Source organism: Myotis lucifugus, unplaced genomic scaffold (assembly GCF_000147115.1).
Source record: "Myotis lucifugus unplaced genomic scaffold, Myoluc2.0 scaffold_622, whole genome shotgun sequence".
Classification (NCBI taxonomy): Eukaryota; Metazoa; Chordata; class Mammalia; order Chiroptera; family Vespertilionidae; genus Myotis; species Myotis lucifugus.
Window position 1 is genome coordinate 189,703 of NW_005871670.1, and position 25,144 is coordinate 214,846.

The window sequence follows — 25,144 nt, forward strand, 5'->3', positions numbered from 1 at the left end:
AGCACGAGCTCAAGCTCTGGGCACCGTGGCTGGCCGAAGGTTTGCAGAAAAGGTTTTCTTTGCTTTTAAGTGGAGCGCCTTCGGCATAAGACACACCCACATCTAAATATTATTATTCGAAAACTGTTCAATGCTCCCTAATGTAGATGAAGAGATAGGTTTGGTGTAAATGACACAACCTATCCTGACAGGTAAAAGCAGTGACTTCTAGGTGATTCTGAAACAACACCAGGGCATATGTTTTTAAGTTGTTGTTTGGAGGTGAAACTCACATAGTGTAAAATGAAGCATTTTTCAGTGTACAATTTAGTACATTCACAATATTGTGCCACCACCACCTCTATGAAGTTACTCAACAGTTTCATCACCCCACAAGGAAACCCTGTACCCATTAGCAGTCGCTCCTCATCCCCCTCCCCCGGCTCCTAGGAACCATGGATCTACTGTGTCTCTGTGAATTTGCTTATTCTGGGCATTTCATATAAATGAAATCAGACAACATGTGGCCTTGTGTGTCTGGTTTCTCTCACTTAGTATGTTGCTTTTGCAGTTCATCTATGTGGTAGCATGTGTCAATACTTCACACCTTTTTATGGCCGAGTGATACACCAGGGCATTTTTTATTAGATTCAGGCTGAATGGGCAAGAACTGAGCCCATCCTCCACCCAAGCCCTGTCAGTGGGGTCCGCTCCCTCAGATGAACTGGACCTCTTCGGTCAGGTCCCAGGAAGGAGGACCCTGGAGGAAACATGAGAACATGAGCTCCCGGCAGACCTCTTTGATGGCCTCTCCCACTCTGGGCAAACCCAAAGAGGGAGCCTGGAGCCCAGCAAGCTGGAGGCCAGACAAGGGGCCCCTTTCTGTTGTGCACAATGCCCCATTGTGCCCTCCTCTGGGGAGAACAATGCAGCCCCCTGACAGGGGAAGCTGAGGACAAAGGGCCCATTTGTGAGGACTGTCCCCACCTGAAAAGCAGCACCCAAGGTCACACCTGATGGCAGAGCTATCCTTCCTTGCCTTCTATCTCCGAGAAGCTCCTGCATCCGGACAGAGACCCAGGGAAGCAGGGGCCAGCTTGGGCTGAGGGTGCTGGATTCTCCCTGCTCTCCCCCAAATAGCTGTGCTGCCCCAAGTGCTGTGCCTGGACTACAGGGAGGAGACGTGCAGGTTTGGGGTTTTCAGGAGAAACTGGGAGCAGGGCATGGGCCAGGGCTAACATCTTTCATAGGTCCCACCTCAGAGTTGGGTTCCAAAGAAAGGGTTTTTCATTGGAAAGAAAAGGAAACTTGGGAAAAAAATCACACTGTAAGATGCACTTACACGCTATTACTCCAACAATGGTTGGGGGGAGGGATGAGGGAAAGGCTGGGGAGGGGTTCCAGAAGTTGCTGGTCTGGCCTAGATTTGGGGGATTCTATGTCCAGAGCCAGTCCCTGATCTCATGGAGCTCACACTACAGGTGGTGAGGATACAATTAAGCAAAAAAGATTAATAATTTGACCACACAAGTATTGATAATTTATATGTCAAAACACTAGGAACAACATTTAAAAAACAAACAAAAACCCAGGACAAACATTTGCAATATACACAAAATAACAGGATCTTCAAAATATAGAGAGCTGCCCTAACCGGGTTGGCTCAGTGGATAGAGCGTCGGCCTGCAGACTGAAGGGTCCCAGGCTCGAGTCCGGTCAAGGGCATGTACCTTGGTTGCGGGCACATCCCCAGTAGGGAGTGTGCAAGAGGCAGTCAAATTGATGTTTCTCTCTCATCGATGTTTCTAACTCTCTATTCCTCTCCTTCTCCCTTCCTTTCTGTAAAAAATCAATAAAATATATATTTAAAAAAAATATAGAGAGAGCTCTGACAAATGAATAAAAACTCATACCTACCTCGATCATTTGCTTCCATTTGTTTACCCAGTGACCCCTGGGGCTCTAATGCCTACTTTGTCCAGCACACCCCTTCTTTCTTCAAAGGAATGCCTGTGACTCCATCCTCTTGGAGCCACCTCTCCTGAACACTGCCTGGACTGCTCTAGCCTCAGAATGTAGACGTGCTGGTGTCCTCACCGGGGTTCTGCTTGGGTCATTCCACCACGGCTGGAGGTCCAGTCCTGAGAGCCCGAAGAAGTTCTGCCTATCTAACAGTGGCTTTACCGACCTGAGCTAAATTTCAAGGCCTGCTCTGTCCCTCACCAACTATGTGACTTCCACCACAGCATCCTCCTTGGACAGCAACGATGAGAAGTCCAGGAGGGGACACCTGCAATGCACCTGGCCACACACACATCTACACTAATAAAAGAGAAACATGGTAATTAGCGTACGACCGCTACCCTTTTCATTGGCTAATCAGTGAGTATATGCAAATTAACTGTCAGCCAAGATGGCGGCCGGCAGCCAGGCACTGAAGCGAGCATGAGGCTTGCTTGCTGCAGACTCCAACGTTCCCCGCCTCACTTGCCGGCCTCTCAGCTGCAACTCTAAGCAACTATGTACTATGTTGCAAATAAGAAGCTAAACAAAACCCCAGAAACCAGCCGGACTGAAAGCCAGCCAGACCGAAACATTGTATCGATGTTTTCAGCAGCGAGGCCTCAGAGCTAAAGCTGGCCCAGAATAAAAAAAAAAAAAAAGAAAAGAAAACAAGGAGCGGTTGGAAGCTTTAGTCACTCGCCAGCCGGAAAACAGCCCTCAGCCCCTCACCCAGACTGGCCAGGCACCCCAGTGGGGACCCCCACCCTGATCCAGGACACCCTTCAGGCAAACCAGCCAGCCCCCACTGTGCACCAGGCCTCTATCCTATATAGTAAAAGGGTAATATGCCTCCCAGCACTGGGATCAGCGGAACCGCGAGCCTCCTGGCACCGGGATCAGCGTGACAGGGGGCAGCGCCCAAACCCCCTGATTTGCCTGCGGCTCTGTGTGTGACAGGGGGCGGGGCCACAACCCCCTGATCGGCCCTGCTCTGTGGGTGATAGGAGGCGGCGTCCCAACCCCCTGATCCGCCTGTTCTGTGTGTGACAGGGGCGGTGCCCCAACTCCCCTATCGGCCCTACTCTGTGAGTGACAGGGGAGAGCTCCTCAACCCCCTGATCCGCCCTGCTCTGTGTGTGACAGGGGGCGGTGCCCCAGCTCCCCTATCGGCCCTACTCTGTGAGTGACAGGGGGGAGCTCCTCAACCCCCTGATCCGCCCTGCTCTGTGCATGACAGGGGGGAGCTCCCCAACCCCCTGATCGACCCTGCTCTGTGTGTGACAGGGTACGGAGCCCCAACCCCCCTGATGGGCCCTGCTCTGTGAGTGACAGGGGGCAGCGCCCCAACCCCCTGATCGGCCCTGCTCTGTGCATGACAGGGTACGGAGCCCCAACCCCCCTGATGGGCCCTGCTCTGTACGTGACAGGGGGCAGCGCCCCAAACCCCTGATCGGCCCTGCTTTGTGCGTGACAGGGGGTGGCACCGCAACCTCTCCATCGACCCTGCCTTGAGTGTGACAGGGGGCGGTGCCCCAACCCCCCAATCGGCCCTACCCTGAGCGTGACTGGGGTGGCATCGCAACCTCCCGATCCGCCCTGCTCTGTGCATGACAGGGCGGTGCCCCAACTCCCCAATCGGCCCTGCTCTGAGCCTGACCAGGGGCTGCACCTAGGGATTGGGCCTGCCCTCTGCCACCTGGGAGCAGGCCTAAGCCAGCAGGTCGTTATCTCCCGAGGGGTCCCAGACTGCAAGAGGGCACAGGCCGGGCTGGGGGACCCCCCTCCCCCCGCCCCCCGAGTGCACAAATTTTTGTGCACCGGGCCTCTAGTCCTATATAATAAAAGGCTAATATGCAAATCGACCAAATGGCTGAATGACCAGTCGCTATGATGCGCACTGACCACCAGGAGGCAGACGCTCAATGCAGGAGCTGCCCCCTAGTGGTCAGTGTGCTCCCACAAGGGGAGCACCACTCAGCCAGAAGCCCTGAGCGGTGAGCAGGCCTAAGCCGTCAGTCAGACATCCCCTGAAGGCTCCCAGACTACAACAGGGTGCAGGCCCGGCTGAGGGACCACCCCCACCCCAGTCCACGAATTTCATGCATGGGGCCTCTGGTACAGGCAATAACAGCCTGGAGCCCTGGATTGAATCACTGCTCCAGCCTTTCCTCTGTGGGACTGCAACTCCACACACCCCATGAGCCACAGAGGGGGTGAAGTACCTGCCAGGGTATACAGCTTCCCACAGCCCAGCTGCCCTGAAGGATGACCAGACCCCCGAACCCCCCTCTTCCCCCCATCACCACCACCAACTTCCCCTTCCCGTACTGGCCAGACACAAACATTCCAACAGTCTCCTTCCCATTGCATTTCTATTTCTGGAGTGCCTTCTGCCCCCTCCCTGGAGTACGGGTCCTTGAGGGCTGACGCCTAGGTCAGGGAATGCACTGGGGGCCCTCGTCAATGTTGGCTGATGAGTGAGTGAATGAATGAATGAGTCAATGAATGGAGGGGGTCAACCCCTTCCAAGTGGAGTGATGCTTATGGTTTCCTAGGTGCCCACCCCCTTGCCCTCACTGTTACAGTGCCCCGCACGCACGGAGTCTGCTGGGGGCACGCACGCCCTCGGGCCTCGCGACCGCTCCCCGCACGTGGGCGTGTCCTCCCTGGTCCGGCGGACGGAGTGGGCGTGGTCTCTCCGCTGTGGGCGGGCGTCCCGGCGCGCACCGCTCTCCGCGCATGCCCCGTGAGGGCCCCGCAATGGCGGCGCCCGGGGAGCAGCTTAGGAGGCGGAAGGCTGCGGACGCTGGCCAGGAGCCTGCGACTCCGCCGGGGCCAGGGCACGACCCCGCGGGCTGCCCGGCCCGCCTGCGCGCGGGCACCTTCTGGCTGACCAGGATCGTGCTCCTGAGGGCCCTCGCCTTCGTTTACTGTGAGTCCGCGGGGCCTGCGCTCCGTCGGTACCGCTCCTCCGCGCGCGCACGCGACTCCCGCCGGTGACTCTGCCTCGCCCCGTCCCCAGGCCGCTCCCCATATGCGCCCCCCCACCACGCCACGGCACATGCATCCCACCGCGCGACTCCCTCCCCTCGGGTCCCGGGATCTGGCAGAGGTCGCGGGGAGCGGGGAGCGGGGGGCGGGGCGGGGGCGGTAGGTTTGGTCTTCGCAGGTGACTTCTTACCTGCGCCCACTTCGCCCTCCGTTGCCTGCCCCCCTCTTCCCCAGTCACACCCGCCGGCCGTCAGTTGCCGGGACCCAAGTCAGGACCCCAAATGGAGCAGGACTGTGCAGGGCCCCCTCGCAGGACCTCGGCCGGCCTGGGGCCGCGCTACGGAAACCCGAGTTCATTAGTCCGATATGGGCTGGGGGCCGCGAGGACGTGGGCGCCCAGCACCCTGGGCAGCACCCCTTTCCTGGACACCGGAGCAGCCCAGCCGCAGAGAGCAGTGTCTGCACTCTGTGCGCCTCCGATTGCGCTCCGAGCGCATCCTGACCGGTGGGCAGCCCCTGTGGGACCCGGAGCGCCGGGACTTTCATCATCCCGGAGGCCCAGCGGGTCCGAGGCGCCCCCCACCCCACCCCACCCCACCCCCCGCCTCCTCAGGTTCACCAAAGGTTTGTTGGCAGCTTTGAGACAGCAGCAGGCGAAGCATTCGCATTACCTGGGGGCTGAGTGACACCCACACCTGAAAACCCGGCAGCAGTACGGGGCCTGCCCAGCCAGCCTGCAGAGCCCAGAGAAGTCAGTCGGTGCCCAGGACACCAGCCCCAGGCCTGGCGGCCAGCGCTGAGTCCACCTCCCCCACCCCAGTCCCGACACTCAGAGGGGCGCAAAGGCCCTGAGCACTGAACAGCAGGGAACACACAAGTAGTACATGCTTCATGAGCCCGACCTATAGTCATGCCTAAAACCAAACTCTGAGGTTCTTAAACCTGTAAGTGAGGGGAGACCAGTGGGGATGGAAAGAGTCCCAGGCTGAGCCAGTGGTCCGTCAACTTGCGTGCTGGTCCCTGGCAGTGATTGTGTGCTATTGGCACTGCAGGGCCCAGCTTCATTTCTAAATCTCTTCCCTCACACGTGGGAGAAAGAGAATTGCTGCTCTTTGGACAGTGACCTCCCATAAATGGGCAGCGTCCCATGCGGGTGAGGGATAACTCAGGCTGTCTCCTGGCACACAGTGGACACGTGGTTGTCACTGCAAGGCTTCCTTGGGGGGACTCCATGTGTCACGGGGTTGCCAATATGGGCGTTCAGCTCAGCCCTCTTTCTCTTTTAAGTTACATAAAAAAATAGTCCTTGCTTTATCCTCCACAGGATTAAATACTCATTCTAAACGTTTGAGCTGTCACTTAGCAAAAGATGAAGTCAGGACTAAGTGAATCTGTGAGACTTTATTAGACCTTGGAAAGGGGAGCCGGTAACAGTGGAAAAACCCCAGGGGCTTCGCTTGTAGAGAGAGAGAGAGAGAGAGAGAGCACAACTTTGTAAAACCTGGCCCTCCGCTTTCAAGTGAGCAGGCTGCCTTTGATCTCCACGGGGATTCTCTGTTCAATTCAAAAGGAAACAGTTTTGAGCCACAGGGTCAAGCAGATATAGTCTGTGCTGAGCACAGAATGATTTGCTTTGGCAGATGCTTTTTTTTTTTTCCTGTCTTGCAAGTACGCTTGGGGTAAAATCGGTATTTTTCAGCTGTATGAAGGGGCATTTTCCCATCTTTCAGGGACAGGTTGTCTGGCTGAGATGGCTCGGGGATCCTGCACTGCTCTCTCTCTAGTGGGTTCCAGATCTCCCTGGACTGTGAGCCACTTCAGAGTCCCTGAAGCCCCGGTGATTGTCCACGAGGCCATAGGGCTCTTCACACATTTCACTTGATGTTGAATTTTATCGTTACTCTCATGGACTGCTAAGCCCACCGCAAGGCTGAATAATGGACCCTTGCCCTGAGCCTCCTTCACTCTCTATGCATTTAGAATTCTGAATGTTGCTAACATACCAGTCTGTTCGTCCACCTGTGAGCTCCTTGCAGCATAGTCAGTGTTTTATTTAGACCCGCTGTCTTCCAGGGATACCTCCTGCTCCGTAAAATTTCCTTGACTTTGCACACGGTCTTTATCGTTGTTCTGTGTCACCACCAGACACTCTTCCAACCATGTTTTCTTCCCCTCTCTTGCCTGCTCCTGCAATATCCTTAGTCCCTGGGTGTGAACATTCAGTTCACAGACTGCACCCCTGCAAGGCCCCCTGGTCCTCCCTCCAGTTGTATTCACAATTCCTCAGATCTCAGTCTTCTTATTTCTTGGTTTATTCTCTCTTTTTGGTGGAATATATCCCCGAACAACTTTTAAGAAAGGATATGGAGAAGGTGACTTTGATGTCTTTCCTTGCGTGCATGGAAATTATCAGTTTGCCTGAGTCTACAAATCTTAGGCAAAGCAGTTTTCCTCAGGACTTCCTGGTGTTGAGAAGTCTTCACACAGTCTGACTCCTGCTCTTATGCAAGTGCCTAAAGGGAAACTCTTCTATTCACACACTTCTGACACCAAATGTGTGAGTTTTTTCCTCACATAAAACAATTCTGACAGTGACTGCCTGGCATTGACCAGACCCCACAGACTGTCTGAGTCCCATAAGATCATTCCCACTTCAGACTCTAGTCCAGTGGTTCTCAACCTGTGGGTCGCGACCCCTTTAGGGGTCGAATGACCCTTTCACAGGGGTCGCCTAAGACCATCGGAAAACACATATATAATTACATATTGTTTTTGTGATGAATCACTATGCTTTAATTATGTTCAATTTGTAACAATGAAATTGGGGGTCACCACAACATGAGGAACTGTATTAAAGGGTCTCGGCATTAGGAAGGTTGAGAACCGCTGCTCTAGTCACAAGTTCAGGTTGTCACCTGTGCTTTTGACTGACCAGCTGTAAATCAGCATTCCCATGAGCCCTGCTCGGGTTCCACAATGTGCTAAAAGGGCTCATAGAACTCAGGGAAACACTTATTTACTGGTCTGTTATAAGGATGCAACTCAGGAAGAGCAGATGGAAGAGGTGCTCAGGGAAGGTGCAGGAAGGGTGCAGAGTTCCCAGGCCCTCTCCAGGAGCACTACGTTCCCAGCACCTCTACGTGCTCAACAACCCAGAAGCTCTCCAAACCCCTTCATTTAGGGTTTTTATGGAGGTTCCATTACACAGGCTGGTTGATTAAATCATTGGTCATTGGCTATTAGCTTAGTCACCTAGCCCCTCTCCCTTCAAGAAGTTTGGGGACAGGGCTGAGAGTTCCAGACCTGGTAACCAGCGCCCTCCTCCAAGGGTCACCTCATGGGAATGAATCCAGGTAACACTGAAAGGATTGTGCTAATGAATAGCAACAAATGCTCTTCTCACCCCATCACTAAGGAAATCCCAGAATTTTTAGGAGCTCTGTGCCGGGACCAGAGATGAAGACCAAAGAAATATTTATTGTCTGACAATATCACAGGGACCTATTTTTCTCTCTGGAAGCTTTTAGAGCCTCCCCATCCTTGCTCTGGTCCTTGTTATTTAGTGGCAGGTCTATGTGAGATCCCTTCCTTGTTTCTTCTCAGGGACCCTGGGGAATTCTCTGCCCTATTCTGGACGTTCTCTGGTCCTATGTAGTCGGCTCACTTGAGCCCGTGTCCCAGACACCCCATTTGGGGACCACCGGCCCATCTAGCCTCCCTGTTTGGGTGGACCCTGAAAAGCCACTTCACAAAGCTAAATGAGGGTCTGATGGAGAAGAAGATGGGCTCCTCGCAGGTCCTGGGAGTTGTGCCCCCATGTGGAACCCACCTCTGTGACTGCTGGGACCATCAGAGTAATGGTGACTGTGCAGTGGGCATTGGAGCCAGTGAAGGACTTTTGACACATGAACAAAATTGCTTATCTCATCAGTTTCACATTGTTATCTCAGGGTCCCTGGGACAACATTCTTTAAAAATTCAACTTTGAAAGTATCTCAAAGCTAGTTTCTGGTCAGCTCTAATTTCTGGTTTGCTTATAGTACCTTTTTTTGGTTTAGACCAGGGGTGGGCAAACTTTTTGACTCGGCCACAATGGGTTCTTAAACTGGACTGGAGGGCGGGAACAAAAGCATGGATGGAGTGTTTGTGTGAACTAATATAAATTCAAAGTAAACATCATTACATAAAAGGGTACGGTCTTTTTTTTTTTTTAGTTTTATTCATTTCAAACGGGCCGGATCCGGCCCGTGGGCCGTAGTTTGCCCACGGCTGGTTTAGACGCATCTTGTGATACCATGCTTGTCATGTATGTTTTTATTTTTTGCAACTACTCTATCCTCTTTCTTTACATTACATATAGTAGAATTTAATTACCTTTCCCCCTCCATTAATACTCCTTGGTTGAGTACTGTGCTCGGAGGTGAATCTCAGTTGCACTTTCTAAAAGGGGTAGCTTGTTACACTTTTGGTTACAACAAATCAAGTCTCCTGGGATCTTGTGGCTCAGCCTGGCTCCCAGATGGCTCCGAGCGCAGGATTGAAGTAGCAGGGCAGAACCATTCACACCCACGTTTGCTAAACTCTTAGCTGTTCTTCGGAAATTTTGAGGGAAAAGTGGAACCAAAAGAATCCTTGAAATCTTGCCTCATTCTGTGTTGTTCTGAGCTTCTGAGAGTTTCTGGGACATTCCTTCTTGTTCTCCAGGCCACTGAAATTCTAATGAAACGCTCTGCTTGGTTTTACAAGCTTCTCTGTAAAATGCTTCCCGTTTGTTTAAAAAACAAACCCCACTGCCCTACCTCTGAGCTCTCTGCAGCACAAGCCTTTAAAGAAAAAGTACCAGGCTCTTCTATCAAAACCAGAATTTAACCACCGTCACTAAAAACTGCCTGGTGGAGAATGACATTTTAGGGATGATTCCGGTTCAGTTTTATAGTGATTTATCTGAAAGAGAAAAGTAATTTTTTCTTTTTTCTTGACTTTATTGGGTGACATTGATTAATAAAATTTTGTAGGTTTCAGGTGTACAATTCTATAACATATCATCTGTATATTGTTTGTTCACTATCCCAAGTGTCCTTCCATCACCATTTATCCCTCATTCCCTTTCTTTTTTATTTATATTTATTTTAATTCTCACCCAAGGATATGTTTTTATTGATTTTAGAGAGAGAGGAAAGGAGAGAGAGAGAAACATCAATCAATTGTTTCTGTATGCATCCCAACTGGGGATTGAACCCACAAGCTTTTGGCGTACAGGATGATGCTCCAACCAGCTAAGCCACCTGGCCAGGGCTCTTTTTTATATTTAAAGAATATTTGCAGACATCGTGATAATGCATGTATAGGTATATAGATGGCCTGTTCACCTATCCTAGATCTCTCTCTGGGCTACCCCATAGGGAGCAGCTGAGAAAGTCTTCATGCCTCACCCCACCCCTTCCTGGACTGGGGGTAGGGGCTGACCGAGCCTTCCTAAGGTTGGTTTAGCTTTGAGATCCTATGATTTTTTAAAAATATATTTTATTGATTTTTTACAGAGAGGAAGGGAGAGGGATAGAGAGTTAGAAACATCGATCAGCTGCCTTCTGCACACCCCCAACTGGGGATGTGCCCGCAACCAAGGTACATGCCCTTGACCGGAATCGAACCTGGGACCTTTCAGATCACAGGCTGACGCTCTATCCACTGAGCCAAACCGGTTAGGGCGAGATCCTATGATTTTAAAAAAATTTTGTTTATTTTTTCTACTTAATCATTTCTGTAACAGGAGTGGACATTGAAATTGTTTTATTTTTCTGAAATTGGAATCCAGTCTGTCTTCTTCTTCTTCTTTTATTTTTTATTTTTTCTGATAAGTAAGCTAGGAAGTTTCTTATGCTTTTTGCCTTAGAATTACTTTTTAAACTATTTAATTGGTGAGACCAAATCTCATTTTCCTTCCAGAGCTTTGGAGTGTGACTTGTGGTTTGGGGGAGGAAGGACATCCAGCTGTTTCGCCATTGATAATTAGGTCCCATGTGGAAGAGCCCAGGTGGGTTCTGGAGGGTGTAGGACCCGTCTGAGTCAGGAAAGGGACACACACACATACTCGGTGGTGACTGCTGTGGGGAGCTCTCTGCTGCCCCCCACCCGACCTTCTGCCATGTCACAGCCTCTACGTCTGCTATGTGTCTGTCAGGTTCTACGTTTCCTGTCCGTTCTCTGTCCTCTGGGAGCTGATCACGGAGTCCATCCCATGCTCCCAGCGAGGGGAGGACTCTGCCACCCTTTGGAGGAGGCATCTCCATTATTTGAAATTCCTCTATGAGGAAGATGTGTCTTCTCCCTGTTTATCCACCTTCAGAGTGAGTTTCTCTTGGGGTTGTGGTCCAATGCTGTTACTCATTGTGTTGTCAGATGTCTAGCTCTGGTTGGTGGTGGGTCTTCCCACTTGTGTCCCGTGTCCCTGTTCTTTATCCTTCCAGCACTTCCTTCCTTTCTGATCCTATAGGATGCGACAGGCTCCTTTCATATTTCCTACTTAAAAACTGCCATTTCTCCAGAAGCCCTGGTTCTTTTTATTAGAGTGTTAGACACTCAAGTCTGGGTGTCCATTGCTACAGGTGTCGCTGCTTTCAGACCCTCTTAGTGGACAGAGCTACGTTATATGTGTGTGTACACCCATGTATGTTGCTTCTCTGCATATCCATCTGAATATATATGTTCAGGTAAATGTGAGATTGCCCTGGCATCTCCGAGTCTAACCCAGTGCACAGGTGTGGACGGCCTCCCATTCTTGCTTGTCTGCAACTTTCTTCTCCATCGGTGAGAAATCTTACCCCACTATCCACCACAGTTTGTTTATTTGCTCGCCCCCAGTACACATGCAAAGCAGTTTCAGAATTGTTCACCTACCCCCGTGAGAAAAACCAACTAGACTCCAATGTTTATATACAGTTCCTTTTGTCTTTGTCCTTACAGTTTTCACTCGGAACACTTTCCAAAGTTACTTAGGCCAGCCCTCCCTTCACCCTCCCATTCCTTGTGGTCTGTTACACATTTGCAATAGAGTTCATTTGTCACCGTCTGCATTCCATCCTGGCATCCCCTGACCTTCTGGCTAGGTTGTTTTGATAGTTTGTATACATTAAGGTTCATTTTTTGTGATGTACAGTTAGTTCTATGGGTTTTGACAAATGCTTAGTTATCCATCATCCAGCATTCTGTAGTATAGTTCTATCCCTGAAAATCCCCTTGTGCACATAGCCACCACTTCCCCCCACCAGCTCCTGGCATGCTCTGATCTGTGCTCAGTCCCTGTGGTTTTGCTGTTTCCAGTATGCCGTATGTATGGCATCCTGCAATACGTAGACTTGGGGTCTGGAATCTTTTACTTAGCAAAACGCACTTAAGGCTCATCCATGTTGCATGAATCAACAGTCCTGCGTTTTTGTCTCTGAATATTATTGCATTGTATGAATGTATCACAGTTTGTTTATCCATCTCCATGTTGAGGGACAATGATGTTTGTTTTCCAGTTTTAGCAATTATGAACAAAGCTCCTATGAACATTTGCATGCAGGTTTTTGTGTAAATGTGTTTTCAGTTCACTTGGGTGAATACCCGAGGGTATAATTGCTGGATCATGTGGTAAATCTATGTTTAACTCTACAAGAAACTGCCAAATTCATCCAGAATGGCACACCAATTTGCATTCCCACCAGCAATGAATGAGAGTTCCTGTTGTTCTGAATCCTCTGGAGCATTTGGAGTTTTCAGATTTTTGGATTTTGGCTGTTATGATAGGTGTGTGTTGATATTGCATTGTGGTTTTAATCGGCGTTTCCCCAGTAACAAATGATATTGAGCATCTTTTCATGTGTTCATCTGTGTATCTTCTTTGTGTGAAACAATGCCTTCAATGTCCGTTCATATCTTTTGCCCATCTTAAAATTTGGGGTTTTGTTTTCTTATTAAATATTAATGTTACTTTATTCGGTATACAAGTCCTTTATCAGATACGTGATTCGCAATATCTTTTACCAATCTGTGGCTTTTCTTTTCATTCTCTTAAAGTATTAATTACAGAACAAAAGTTTTTCATTTGATAAAGTACAAATTTATCAGTTTTTTTCTTTCATGGGTTATGCTTTTGGTGTTGTATCTAAAAACTCATTGCCAGGCACAAGTCACATAGATTTTCTTCTAGAAGTTCTATACTTTCATATTTTATATTGAGGGCTACTGTCCTTTTGGAGTAAATTTTTGTGTAAGATGTGAGGTATGTGTCAAGGTTCATCTTTTTGTATATGGACATTCAATTGTTCCAGTACCATTTTTTGAAAAGATTGTCTTTGTACCTTTGTCGTAAATCAATTGACTGTATTTGTGGAGATCTATTTCTAGGCTCTCTTTTCTGGCCCATTGATTTATGTGTCTGTCTTTTTGCCAGTATCACACTGCCTTGATTATTGTAGCTTTGTAGTAAGTCTTGACATTGCATAATATGAGTCCTCCAACTTTGTTCTTTATCAGAATTATTTTGCCTATTCCAAGTTGTTTTTCCAAATAGACTTTAGAATCACAAAACATCTAGAGAAAACAAAACAAAAATCTAGAGAAAGGCTTGCTGGATATTTTGATTGAGATTACATTGAGTCTATAGGTCAAAGTGGGGAGAATTGACATGCTGACTCTTCAATCCATGAACACGATATATCTCTCCATTTATTTAGATTTTCTTTCATCAATGTTTTGTAGTTTTCCACATACAGATTCTATTACAATCTGTTAGATTTTTATCTATGCACTTTTTGGTGCTATTGTCATATTGTCAACTATTATAAAATTCAGATTATAGTCGTGCATTGTTGATATAGGAGGGATACAGTTGACTTTTTGTATATTAATCTTGTATTCTGTGACCTTCATAAACTCACTTATTCTAAGAGTTTGGGTGTTTTTTTAATAGATTATTTGGGATCTTTTTATATAGACAATCATATCATCTGTTAATAAAGACAGTTTTATACCTTCCCTTCTAATCTATATGCCTTTTCTTTTGCTTGCCTCATTGCACTACCTAGGACTTCCCATACAATGTTGAATAGGAGTAATGAGAGAGACATCCTTGCTTTGTTCCAAATTTTAGGAGGAAAATAGTTGCTCATCTTTAAGTATTTTGGATGTTTTTCATAGCTACCCTTTCTTGTTTTTCATAGCTACCGTTTATAAGTTGATGAAGTTTCTTTTTCTTCCTAATTTGCTGAACATTTTTATCATGAATGGATGTTGAATTTTGTCATGCGCTTTTTTATGTGTGTGTTGATTGATATTACCATATGGGGTTTTTTTATTTAGTGTTAGTGTGGCGAACTACATTGATCAATTTTGAGTATTAAACCAGCCTTGCATTTCTGAGATGCAATTGTTGTGATATATTATCTTTTTTTCTTTTGTGAGTTTTAGTAGTTTGTCTTCCAAGTAATTGGTATATTTCATCAGATTTGTCAAATTTATGATCTTAGATTATAATGTTCCTTTATTATCTTTTTAATGTCTGTGGGATCAGTAACAATGTTTCCCTTTTTTTAAAATTGATTTCAGAGAGGAAGGGAGAGGGAGAGAGAGATAGAAACATCAATGAAGAGGAAGAATTATTGATCGGCTGCTACCTGCACACCCCCTACAGCAGCGGTTCTCAACCTGTGGGTCGCGACCCCTTCGGGGGTCGAACGACCCTTTCACAGGGGTCGCCTAAGACCATCGGAAAACACATATATAATTACATATTGTTTTTGTGATTAATCACTATGCTTTAATTATGTTCAATTTGTAACAATGAAAATACATCCTGCATATCAGATATTTACATTGCGATTCATAACAGTAGCAACATTACAGTTATGAAGTAGCAACGAAAATAATTTTATGGTTGGGGGCCACCACAACATGAGGAACTGTATTAAAGGGTCGCGGCATTAGGAAGGTTGAGAGCCACTGCCCTACAGGGATCGAGCCCGCAATCCGGGCATGTGCCCTTGACTGGAATCGAACTTGGGACCCTTCGGTTGGCAGGCCGACACTCTGTCCACTGAGCCAAACCAGCTAGGGCTAATGACTTGGGTTTTAAAAAATATATTTTTATTGATTTTTAGAGAGAGAGGAAGGAAGAAGGAGAAAGAGAAACATCCATGTGAAAGCAGGGAATCTATTGGCTGCCTCCTGCATGCCCCCTACCAGGGATCAAGCCTGGAATCCAAGCATGTGCCCTGATGGAGAATTGAACCAGCAACCTTTGGGTGCTCAGGATGATGCCCAACCAATTGAGTTTTTATACAGGCTTTTATGTACAATAACTTGTGTATGTGTTTTATTGGAGTTGTCCAATAAATCACATACCAGCCATCAAAGTGACTCCTGGTTATTTATCTTATACAAATAAAAACATAGGAGGTGTATATATGCATATATATATACTAGTATACACACACACACACACACACACGCACGCATGCACGCACGCATGCACTGTTCTCTACACTTTTTTTTAAAGCAAACAATATCGTAAAGATTGTTCCAAGCAGCACAGAAAAACCCACCTCACTCTTTTTGACAATTTGAGATCCTAGATGTAGTAGTATTGGGTCCAACAGAGGCTGCATCGGATATTGCCAAACTGTCTTCAAAGAGTTTGCGTCAATTATGCCCACCTGCATTGGTTGAAAAGGTCTGTTGCCTCACACCAAGGCCAGTGTGGGTATTTTCTGGCTTCATCTCTTAATTTAATATGTGAAAATCATAGTATTTTACTTTTTATTTATGGATAAGTGTTAGCATACAGATGTATTTTTTAGGTTTATTGAGATATAATTGATACACAAAAATGTTATGTATACATTTAATATACAACGTAATGAGTTTTGCATTTCTTTTGAAAACAGTTTTCAACCGCTCCAATTCCTGCTTTAGTGCATATGTATTGAAAACATGTTTATTGCCAATAAAAATAAAAATAAATTTATTTCATAAGGGAGAGGGAGAGAGAGAGAGAAATATCAGTGATGAGAGAAAATCATCGATTGGCTGCCTTCTGCACGCCCTACATTGGGGATCAAGCCCACAATCCAGGCATGTGCCCTGACCAGGAATCAAACCATGATCTCCTGGTTCATAGGCCGATGCTCAAAAAGGAGCCACGCCGGCCGGTCTCCTTTTTCATTCCTGATATTGGTGTCGTCTCTCTTTCAGGTGGTCAGTTTGGCTAGAGGTCTATTAGTTATATTGACCTTTTCAAAGAACCAACTTTTGGTTTTATTGATTTTCCCTATTTTTTTTCTTGTTCTCAATTTCATTGGTTTCTGTTCTTAAATTTTAGACAATCTCTTTCCTGCTGCTTGTTTTGTAATTTGTTTCCCCTCCCATCCCTGATCTCTTAAAGGAAAAGTTTAGATATGAGACCTTTCTATTTATCTAACATGGACATTATACTGTAAATTTTCCTTTAAGCACTGCTTTAGCAGCATCCCACAATTTTTGATATGTTGTTTTTTCAACTTAAATTCAATTAAAAATATTTTGTAATTTCTCTTGTGCCTTTAAAAAAAACCGTAGTTTATTTAGAAGTGTGTGGTTTAATCTGCAAAGATTTGAGTCTGTTTCCAAATAATATCCTGTTACTGATTTCTAGTTTAATTCTATGTGGTCAGGAAACATATTTTGTCTATTTCAGTTCTATATGTTGGTATGTGCTTTATGGCTCATACTGTGGTGTGTCTTAATGTTCCATGTATACTTGAAAATTACATATATATGTTGCTGTTAAGTAGAGTGCTCTAAATATGTCATATAGTTGTGTCTTGCTTTTTTATACTGTATAGCAATCTGTGTCAGTTGGGTCAAGTTAATACCAGTATGTGTAGAGAATATATACATATATGTACTAGGTTAGTTCATTTTATTTATACATATGCTTTGTTAGATTCATGCACATTTAGTATTAAATAGCCATTTGTTGATCCCTTATCACTATGCAATGCCCTTTTTTTTGTCATTTCTTGCTTTTACATCTATTTTGTCTGATATTGATAAAGCCATCCAGCTTTCTTTGGATTAGCATTTGCATGATATCTTTTTCTGTGCCTTTACTTGTAACCTACCAATGTCTTTATATTTAAAGTGGATTTCGTATAAGCAGAATAGACTTGGGTCCTGTTTGTTGTTGTTGTTGTTGTTGTTGTTTTTCTGGGTCCTGTTTTTTATTCAATCTGACAATTTCTATGTTTGCTGATGTGTTTAGAACATTTCCAGTTAAAGTGATGGATTAAAGTCTACCATTTTGCTAGTTATTTTCTATTTGTTCCTCCTATCTTTGTTGCTTTTTCCCTGCTTTCTTTTTGGTTAAATGAGCATTTTTTATGATTTTATTTTAGTATCTGCATTGATTTATTCCTTTAGAATTGTTTTAAACATTTTTTTCTCTCCCACAGGATTTACAATATAATCCATTCTAAGTTAGTCTGAGTCTACCTTCACATACTAGTCTGCACTTTCTGTGTAGTGTAAGGTCCTTCGAACAGCATATTTCCAGTATCTCCCTTCAGCCTTTGTGCTGTTTCTTACCTATTTTGCTTTACTTCTGCTGTAAACACACAGTTCATTGTTGCTGTGTGCTTTGGACCAGGGGTGCCCACTTTCCTGAAAGGTCAGGTGCTGACTGTTACACCTGTGAGCCTAACCCCCCACCATGTTCTCCATCTCAATCTCTGCTGCCTCGGATGCATTTTTATTCACTATCGAATGCAGTGTTGTTTAGCTTTACATAAAGTGCAGCTTGTGTCTCCGTCAGTGTGAGTGTGTTCTCTCCCCAGCGGTGTCTCAGTGTCATGTCATCCCAGCACTCTCTATGGAACTGCCTTTTACTTGCCTTTCCTCTCTTGGTTTCCCTGCTCCTCCCGGTCACAAACAGGAGGGCTGCGCTCTCTCCTGTGGCATCTCTGTGCAAAGCATCTCTGTGTAAACACTGAAGTCCAGAGGACGTGACTGTGCTCTCATAGGAGTGGGAGTTGTTAGAAACTAATTCAGAAACTTGTGGTTTGAATGGAGGGTAATCCTGACTTACATGTGAACATTATCATAAGCTTCAAACACTGTGGGTAGTTCCAGGAGTAGCACCATTGACCAGACTCATGGGTTATCAGGATGTATTTATGATGGGAATGCTGCGTGCAGTCTGGGTGGTTAACTGACCATTTACATGCAACCAGACGCATCTTTTATATACATGTATATCTATATACACACACATACAATGTGTATAAGTAGGTATATATAGGTATATAAACATGTACACGTGACTTCTCCAGGTTGGGTCTTCCAAACTTTCCCCCAAGATTTTGAGAAATACTCAGACCCCGAGTTCATGCTTTGGTTCCAAACCGTTGGTCAGACTTTGCCTCATCTCGCCCAGCTGAGTCCCCACACGTTGGAAAAGCACCCACTGGTGTCCACGCATGGTGTGTTCCTACTCATATTCCTTTTATCCTTTCCTTTTTCTTCCAGTTGTGGCATTCTTGGTGGCTTTTCATCAGAACAAGCAGCTGATCGGGGACAGAGGACTCCTGCCCTGCAGGGTGTACCTGAAGAGTGTGCAGCAGCACTTCCAGGGGCAGGTTGGCTGGGACGCCGTGAGCTATGCCCCCACCATCCTCTGGCTGCTGGACTGGTCACACATGGACTCCAACCTGGATGCCCTCGCACTGCTCGGGTTGGGCATCTCATCTTTCATCCTGGTTACCGGCTGTGCCAATATGGTTCTCATGACTGCGCTCTGGGTCCTCTACATGTCCCTGGTCAATGTGGGACAGATCTGGTAAGTGGGAAGAACTGGGCACATGTGAGCCAGGCGTGCTGTAACTCAGCATCTAGGACAGTGGTTCTCAACCTTCCTAATGCCGCGACCCTTTAATACAGTTCCTCATGTTGTGGTGACCCCCAACCATAAAATTATTTTCGTTGCTACTTCATAACTGTAATTTTGCTACTGTTATGAATCATAATGTAAATATCTGATATGCAGGATGTATTTTCAAACAACCCCTGTGAGAGGGTCATTCAACCGCCAAAGGGGTCATGACCCACAGGTTGAGAACCACTGATCTAGGGGATGTTACACGCTGCAGAGCAAACCACCACCTCCTGGCAGCTGGAGGGATTGAGCAGGCTTTCTTCTTACCTTAGTTCAGGAGAATATCATTATTTTAACGAGGCCATGGTAGCGACTGCTAATTGCCAAACAACCAAAATGCAGGAGCCTTTGTTCTTTGGGGGCAGTCAGTGATTCTGCTGGGAGTGGCATGGCTGCTCTGAGACTGCACGGCCAGCCTCCTGGCTCCAGCAGACCGTGAGATGGAAGTGGAAGTCACTGGGTGAGCTTCCGGTGACAGAGCGGAGTTGTTGCTCCTTGCCCTCTCCTGTCCCTTCCTTGTTAAGAGGAATCTTGACCAGCTAGACCAGGGCTCAGAGACCAGATCGGCCGCATTGGGGAGAGTCGGCTTCAGTGCCGAAGAAACCAGAGGTGGTGATGGAGCTCCATGGAGGTGAGGAGAGTGGAGAAGTCCTGTGGGAATGCACACAGGCACATGGGCGTGTCAGGGCAGCCTGTGGCCTGGATGAAGTCTGGCCCCTGGAGTGTTGTTTCAACTGGTCAGAGGAGGGGGATCCCGCTCTTCTTCCCAGTTCTGGGTTCCACAATAGGGAAGGTCACCTACCAGAGGACACACAGAACACTCTGGAAGATAAGACCAAGCCCTGACAGAAGGCTCTAGGAAAGGGGTGGGTGTCTGTGTAGACATGCAGGAGGTAAGTATGCAGGTTGGTGTGGGATGGGTTTCAGTGTACATGTGTAGGAGGTAGACATGGGGGTGGATGTGTAGACATACAGGAAATAGACATGGGGGTGGGTGTCGGTGTAGACATGTTGGTGTCTGTGTAGATGTGCACGAAGTAGATGTAGGGTCAGTGTCTGTGTAGACATGTAGGAAGTAGATGTGGGGGTGGTTGGTTGTGCAGACATGTGGGAAGTAGATGTGGGGTGGTTGGTTGTGTAGACGTGTAGGAAGTAGATGTAGGGTCAGTGTCTGTGTAGACATGTGGGAAGTAGATGTGGGGTGGTTGGTTGTGCAGACATGTGGGAAGTAGATGTGGGGTGGTTGGTTGTGCAGACATGTAGGAAGTAGATGTGGGGTGGTTGGTTGTGTAGACATGTAGGAAGTAGATGTGGGGTGGTTGGTTGTGCAGACATGTAGGAAGTAGATGTGGGGTGGTTGGTTGTGCAGACATGTAGGAAGTAGATGTGGGGGTGGTTGGTTGTGTAGACATGTGGGAAGTAGATGTGGGGTGGTTGGTTGTGTAGACATGTGGGAAGTAGATGTGGGGGTGGTTGGTTGTGTAGACATGCAGGAGGTTCGACACATCTGGGGCCCCTGTTGGGATGGTCCTTCCAGGGCCCGTCTGTCCTCTGGGAGGAAAGCTTTGTCCGTTCTGGCAGTCTGTTCTGTGCTGGCCCAGGGTGGAGAGGGTCACTGGGTCCCGGATCATGACAGTGACGCTTCCCAGAGAGGGGTCTTTAACCAAGAAGGTCCAACTCCTGGGCGTGAGGAGCTGACCTTCAGTCCCCCTGTGGATTTATTTTGACTGGCCCCACAGCTGTAGCGTCGACTGGGGTCCCTGCGGCTGTCCCCGCTGAGCTCTGTTGTCTGTGCCTGGTCCCCAGTGCACATGCACACTGCTGTGAGGGGGCATCTGGGCTGGATCTTTCCGCGCCTCTTCCTGCTGTGGGAAGTGCTGGTTTGTGCTGGGCTTGGGTCGGGGCCAGTGTGAATGAAACTCATTAGTGTGCAGAATGCGCTGCCCCCAAACTCAGCTTGTTAAAAGGGCTCAGCACCCCCAAATCCCCTCCACCCTGCCACCCTGCCACCCTTGTGTTGACGAGGGACTGTTGAGAGCAAGCCCCGTGGCAGTCAAAAGCTTGGGATTTAGGAAGAGACTTGGGGAAACTTCAGCACCTGCAACTGTGGCGTGAGTTGCATGCGCTGGAAAAAGACCAAGGGCTGTGCCACTGGTTACTCAGCTGTGGGCATCTTTATGAGTGTCCACAGGCACTGAGTGACCGACAGCCTGCCATTATGGCACCTGCACTGTGTTCAGTTCCATACAGAAGCTGTGTTGGTTTCCTAGGGAGGTGGAGATATTAAATATGATTTATTGCATTTTCTGTTTATAAAGGACAAAGCAGTGACCGGGAAAATAGGGGCTGGTGCCTGGTCAGGTGTGCCTGGCTGTCTGAGGTGGGCCCTGAGCACAGTGATGCTTCCTTCACTTGCACCTGCTCCTTCCTGCATACACTTCATGGTGCCGCCACTTCAGGGCATCTGACCCCCGTGGCGGCCACAGGTGGCTCCTGCCCGCCTGCAGTCTCCTGGTCAGTAGTTGTTTACCAGCGCAAGAGGCCTCTGGCTGGGTTTTACTATGGTGTCCACGGGGCTGCTATTTCTTGAGACCCATAATTTTAATCCACCCTAGAGGGAGAAGTATCCTAGGTGCCTTTGTCCCAGAGATGGCATGCTCCATCTGTAACAGGTGGCACGGATCATGCCTTATTGTACCTGGCAGCCAAACCGTATCAACTTTTAAGTTTTACTTCAAAAAGTATTTGTGACTCATGTCTGGGATATACTGTCGAGATGATTAACCCCATGCTTAAAAGTCTGAAAACGAGTCTGAGCACATTTGACCAAAAATACAGGCTTGTGTTTTTTCATTGGGAAAGATATTCTGCTCCCCTACCCCTGGGTATGTTACAAAATGTGATTCGAATTAATTGAAGCTCGCTAAAGCAAAATAAAACAAATGACGCCCGAGATGTTTTAGGTGGAAAATGTAAAAGAAGAAAACATCTGTCAACAGAGACCAGTGGTGTATTCACCATGTTCCTGATGCCAGGTGTCCATGGTCACAGCTGAACTGTGGGGCAGGTTTGGCACAGGCTTGGGGGCTGTGGGGTGGGACTCCATGAGCACCAGGTGGGTGGTTAGCACAGCTCAGGTGCCCTCGACCCTGACAGTGCCTGAGGTCAGCTTCTGACCCGTTTCCCTGGGGTGATAGTTTTTGAGTTGTCAGAGTGTTATTGAGAGCTTACTGAGAGAGTGAGGACCACTTAAATGGAAAATGGGCTTGCTTTTTCTGATACCCTGGAATGAAAATTAGACACAATCTGTTCCTTTCATGTCTCTTTATTTTAAGTTGAGAGGAAAGAATATTTGTTTGGGATGAGATGCTCAGATAATAGACACCGTTGATGGAACGTCTTTCAAGTGTTGTCCAGCTGGCGTCCCGTGGCAGGGACAGGAAGCCCCCGTGGGGCGAGGAGGCGCCAGGCAGGTGCACATGGCGCTTCGCCGGCACTCAGCCCTGCATCAAGTTGCCCAGCTTTGCCGAGTGCATGCTGTGGCCACTGCTTCACTTTCTCTCCCTTCGCTTTAAATGGATGTCCTCTCGGCTTCTTCCTGACCCAGACCAGTGCCGTGACAACTTCACAGTGCTGGAATGAATGTCTCAGTGCACGTGGGGATCTTAAACTGCTGCCAAGGGAGACAGGTAAACCCTGTGCTCGGCGGTGCTTTGAGTTTCCAAGGCCAGTGTCATGGGGCCATACATGACATCCTGCACATGCGTGAACCATGACTGCCCTTGCTTCGCTCTCCTGTCTGGATCCTGACACTTGCCGAGGCAAGTGGGAGCCTAATGAATGCACTTCATGATGGCAGTGGTTGAAAGGCTTCATTCTGGGGAGAGTCATGCAGTCCGTGCTTCACAGGCTAATAACCCACATTCTTGGAGGCAGTGGTCCCACACCCCAGGAGAGCAGACCTTGTAGGGTCCAGGTTCAAGTAGATGGACTCAGAGTAGGCCAGGGCAGTTCAGAGCTTGGGGATGGGTCAGAGAATCCCTTGGGTGAGAGGGAAAAGGAGGAGCAGATTCACTTCCTTTGTGACATTTTCTTAGGCTCTGACTATGTTCTTGTTTGGTTGATGGAGGCGCTCTCTGCCTTCTGAGGATGGGCTGTGGGAGACAGCTGGTCAGGACTTTCTAATATTGGTCCTTTCTTCTGGACGTGGGAGAGGTGACTGGACGGGACTGTATTCTACAAGACAGGAAATACGAATGTGGCCCAGCGCCATGTGGCCAGACGTTCCTTTATGTTGGCTGCTACGAGCGGGCAGTTAGAACGCAACAAGGCTGTGGGCGCGGGTAGGGGTGCAGGGTGAGCCCGTGTGGAGGCTCAAGGTTTCTGAGGACACAGTGCCCAGTGGCTTTGGGGCCTCAGCTTCGTAGGAGCCCACTCTCTCTCGTTATCAGTCGAGTGTGACTGGAGTAAGTTTTGATTGATAATGCTCAAGTACAGTAGTGATAACAGGTATCAAAGTCGTCCTGAGGATAATGGGGGGGGAGGGGCAGTTAAAGGACCACTCTTGGTTCCTTTTTATTTATATAAGGAGGCCTTGTTAGGAGAAGGCACAGAATTGTGTCTGTTGGGATGGGAGTTAGAGGCAGTCTGGGATTAGATCGGGCAACAAGGTGCCTCAGATTAGGTGGCAGGCACCTACTGCTATGGAACTTTAACCCTTCTCAGATGGGGTTGGACTGAGGTAGGGATGCCTTTGAGAACTCACCTTGGTTTCATTCTTCTTACTGAGAATTTGAGTCTGTCTGCCCAGAGATTGCCAAGAGCCCCCAGATGTTGCATCCAGTGGAAGGAAGTGTATACTGTCCTGACCTGGATGGCCAGTCCCTCCTGGGGCCCCAGCATGCACTCTGCTTTGGGTGCTGGTAAGGAATGGGCAAGGTTCGAGGCGGCTCTCCTGACAGGCACAGATACTGGTGCTGTCTGGCCACCTTGACTTGTCTTTAATTTAATAAACTTCACTTTTTAGAACAGTTTTAGATTTATAGAATCATCACAGAAATAGTGCAAAGTGTGTCTCTGTACCCCACTCCAATTTCCCCTATTTTTATCCTCTTTCATCGGATGGGACATTTGTCACACCTAATGAACCAGTGTCAACATAGTATTATTTATTCACATTTCCTCAGTTCCTTCCTAATGCCCTCTTTCTGTCCCAGAATCCCACCAAGACCCACATGTTTGGTCTTCATGTCCCCTTAGCTCAGTGGTTCTCAACCTTCCTAATGCCGCGACCCTTTAATACAGTTCCTCATGTTGTAGTGACCCCCAATTTCAGTGTTACAAATTAAACATAATTAAAGCATAGTGATTAATCACAAAACAGTATGTAATTACATATGTGTTTTCCAATGGTCTTAGGCGACCCCTGTGAAAGGGTTGTTCGACCCCCAAAGGGGTGGCGACCCACAGGTTGAGAACCGCTGCCTTAGCTCCTCTGGGCCCATGTCTCAGACTCTCCTGCTTTTGATCCGTCGGCCGTTTTGAGGAGCACTGGTCAGGTGTTCTGTTGAGTAGGCCTCTGTTGGGATGTGTCTGATGTTTTCTCGTCATTGGCTGGGTGTAGATTTGGGGAGAAGACCACAGAGGCACAGTGCTGTCGTCATCCATTATATCAAATCTGTGCCATCGACACAACTCATCTCCATGATGCTGACCTGGTATCCAGCCAGGTCATGACTGTTAGGTGTCTCCACTGTGAACCTTCCTTTCCTCCCAAGTCTACTCCTTGTGTTACCTTTGGAGGCATCACTAGCACAGCCCACATCAGGGCTCCTTGTGGGTGGAGCACCTGTCCTTTGCCCCCATGTTATTTATTCAATCATTGATCAGTATGGACTCCTGCATACATCTAAGTTCATCTGTTGGTACTTCAGTGTTTGTTCTATGTCTCTAGGAGTTTAAACATCTTGGGGATCGGTGGCATTTCAGAGAAAGAGGTAGAGTTTGGTAACTATTATTGCACTAGAGGCCCAGTGCACGAATTCGTGCACAGGTGGGGTCCAGCCAGCCCGGCCCCAATCGGGGCGGATTGGGGTCGGGTTTGTTGGGAGGAGGAGACAGCGGGAGGTTGGTCGGCCAGCCTGGCCTACCCCGGGGCCAGCTGGGGTGAGGGGCTGCAGGCGATTGGGTGGCGGGCAGTGGGGGGTCAACGGCCCAGGGGAA

The 25,144-nt window shown here is 47.9% G+C and overlaps 1 protein-coding gene across 3 annotated transcripts in view; it reads left to right on the forward strand.

Annotated features, from left to right (window-relative positions):
• Nucleotides 1-4,722: 4,722 nt before the first annotated feature.
• Nucleotides 4,723-25,144, forward strand: part of LMF1 (lipase maturation factor 1) — a 110,598-nt gene continuing 90,176 nt past the window's right edge. Inside the window, exons 1-2 of one of the 3 annotated variants that reach the window (XM_006104928.3) lie at nt 4,723-4,915; nt 18,517-18,826. In XM_006104928.3, coding sequence (XP_006104990.1) covers nt 4,723-4,915; nt 18,517-18,826 — 503 coding nt within the window. Of the gene's footprint in view, nt 4,916-18,516; nt 18,827-25,144 lie in introns of those variants that run through there. The other 2 variants (XM_023746048.1, XM_023746049.1) reach the window with 2 other exon arrangements.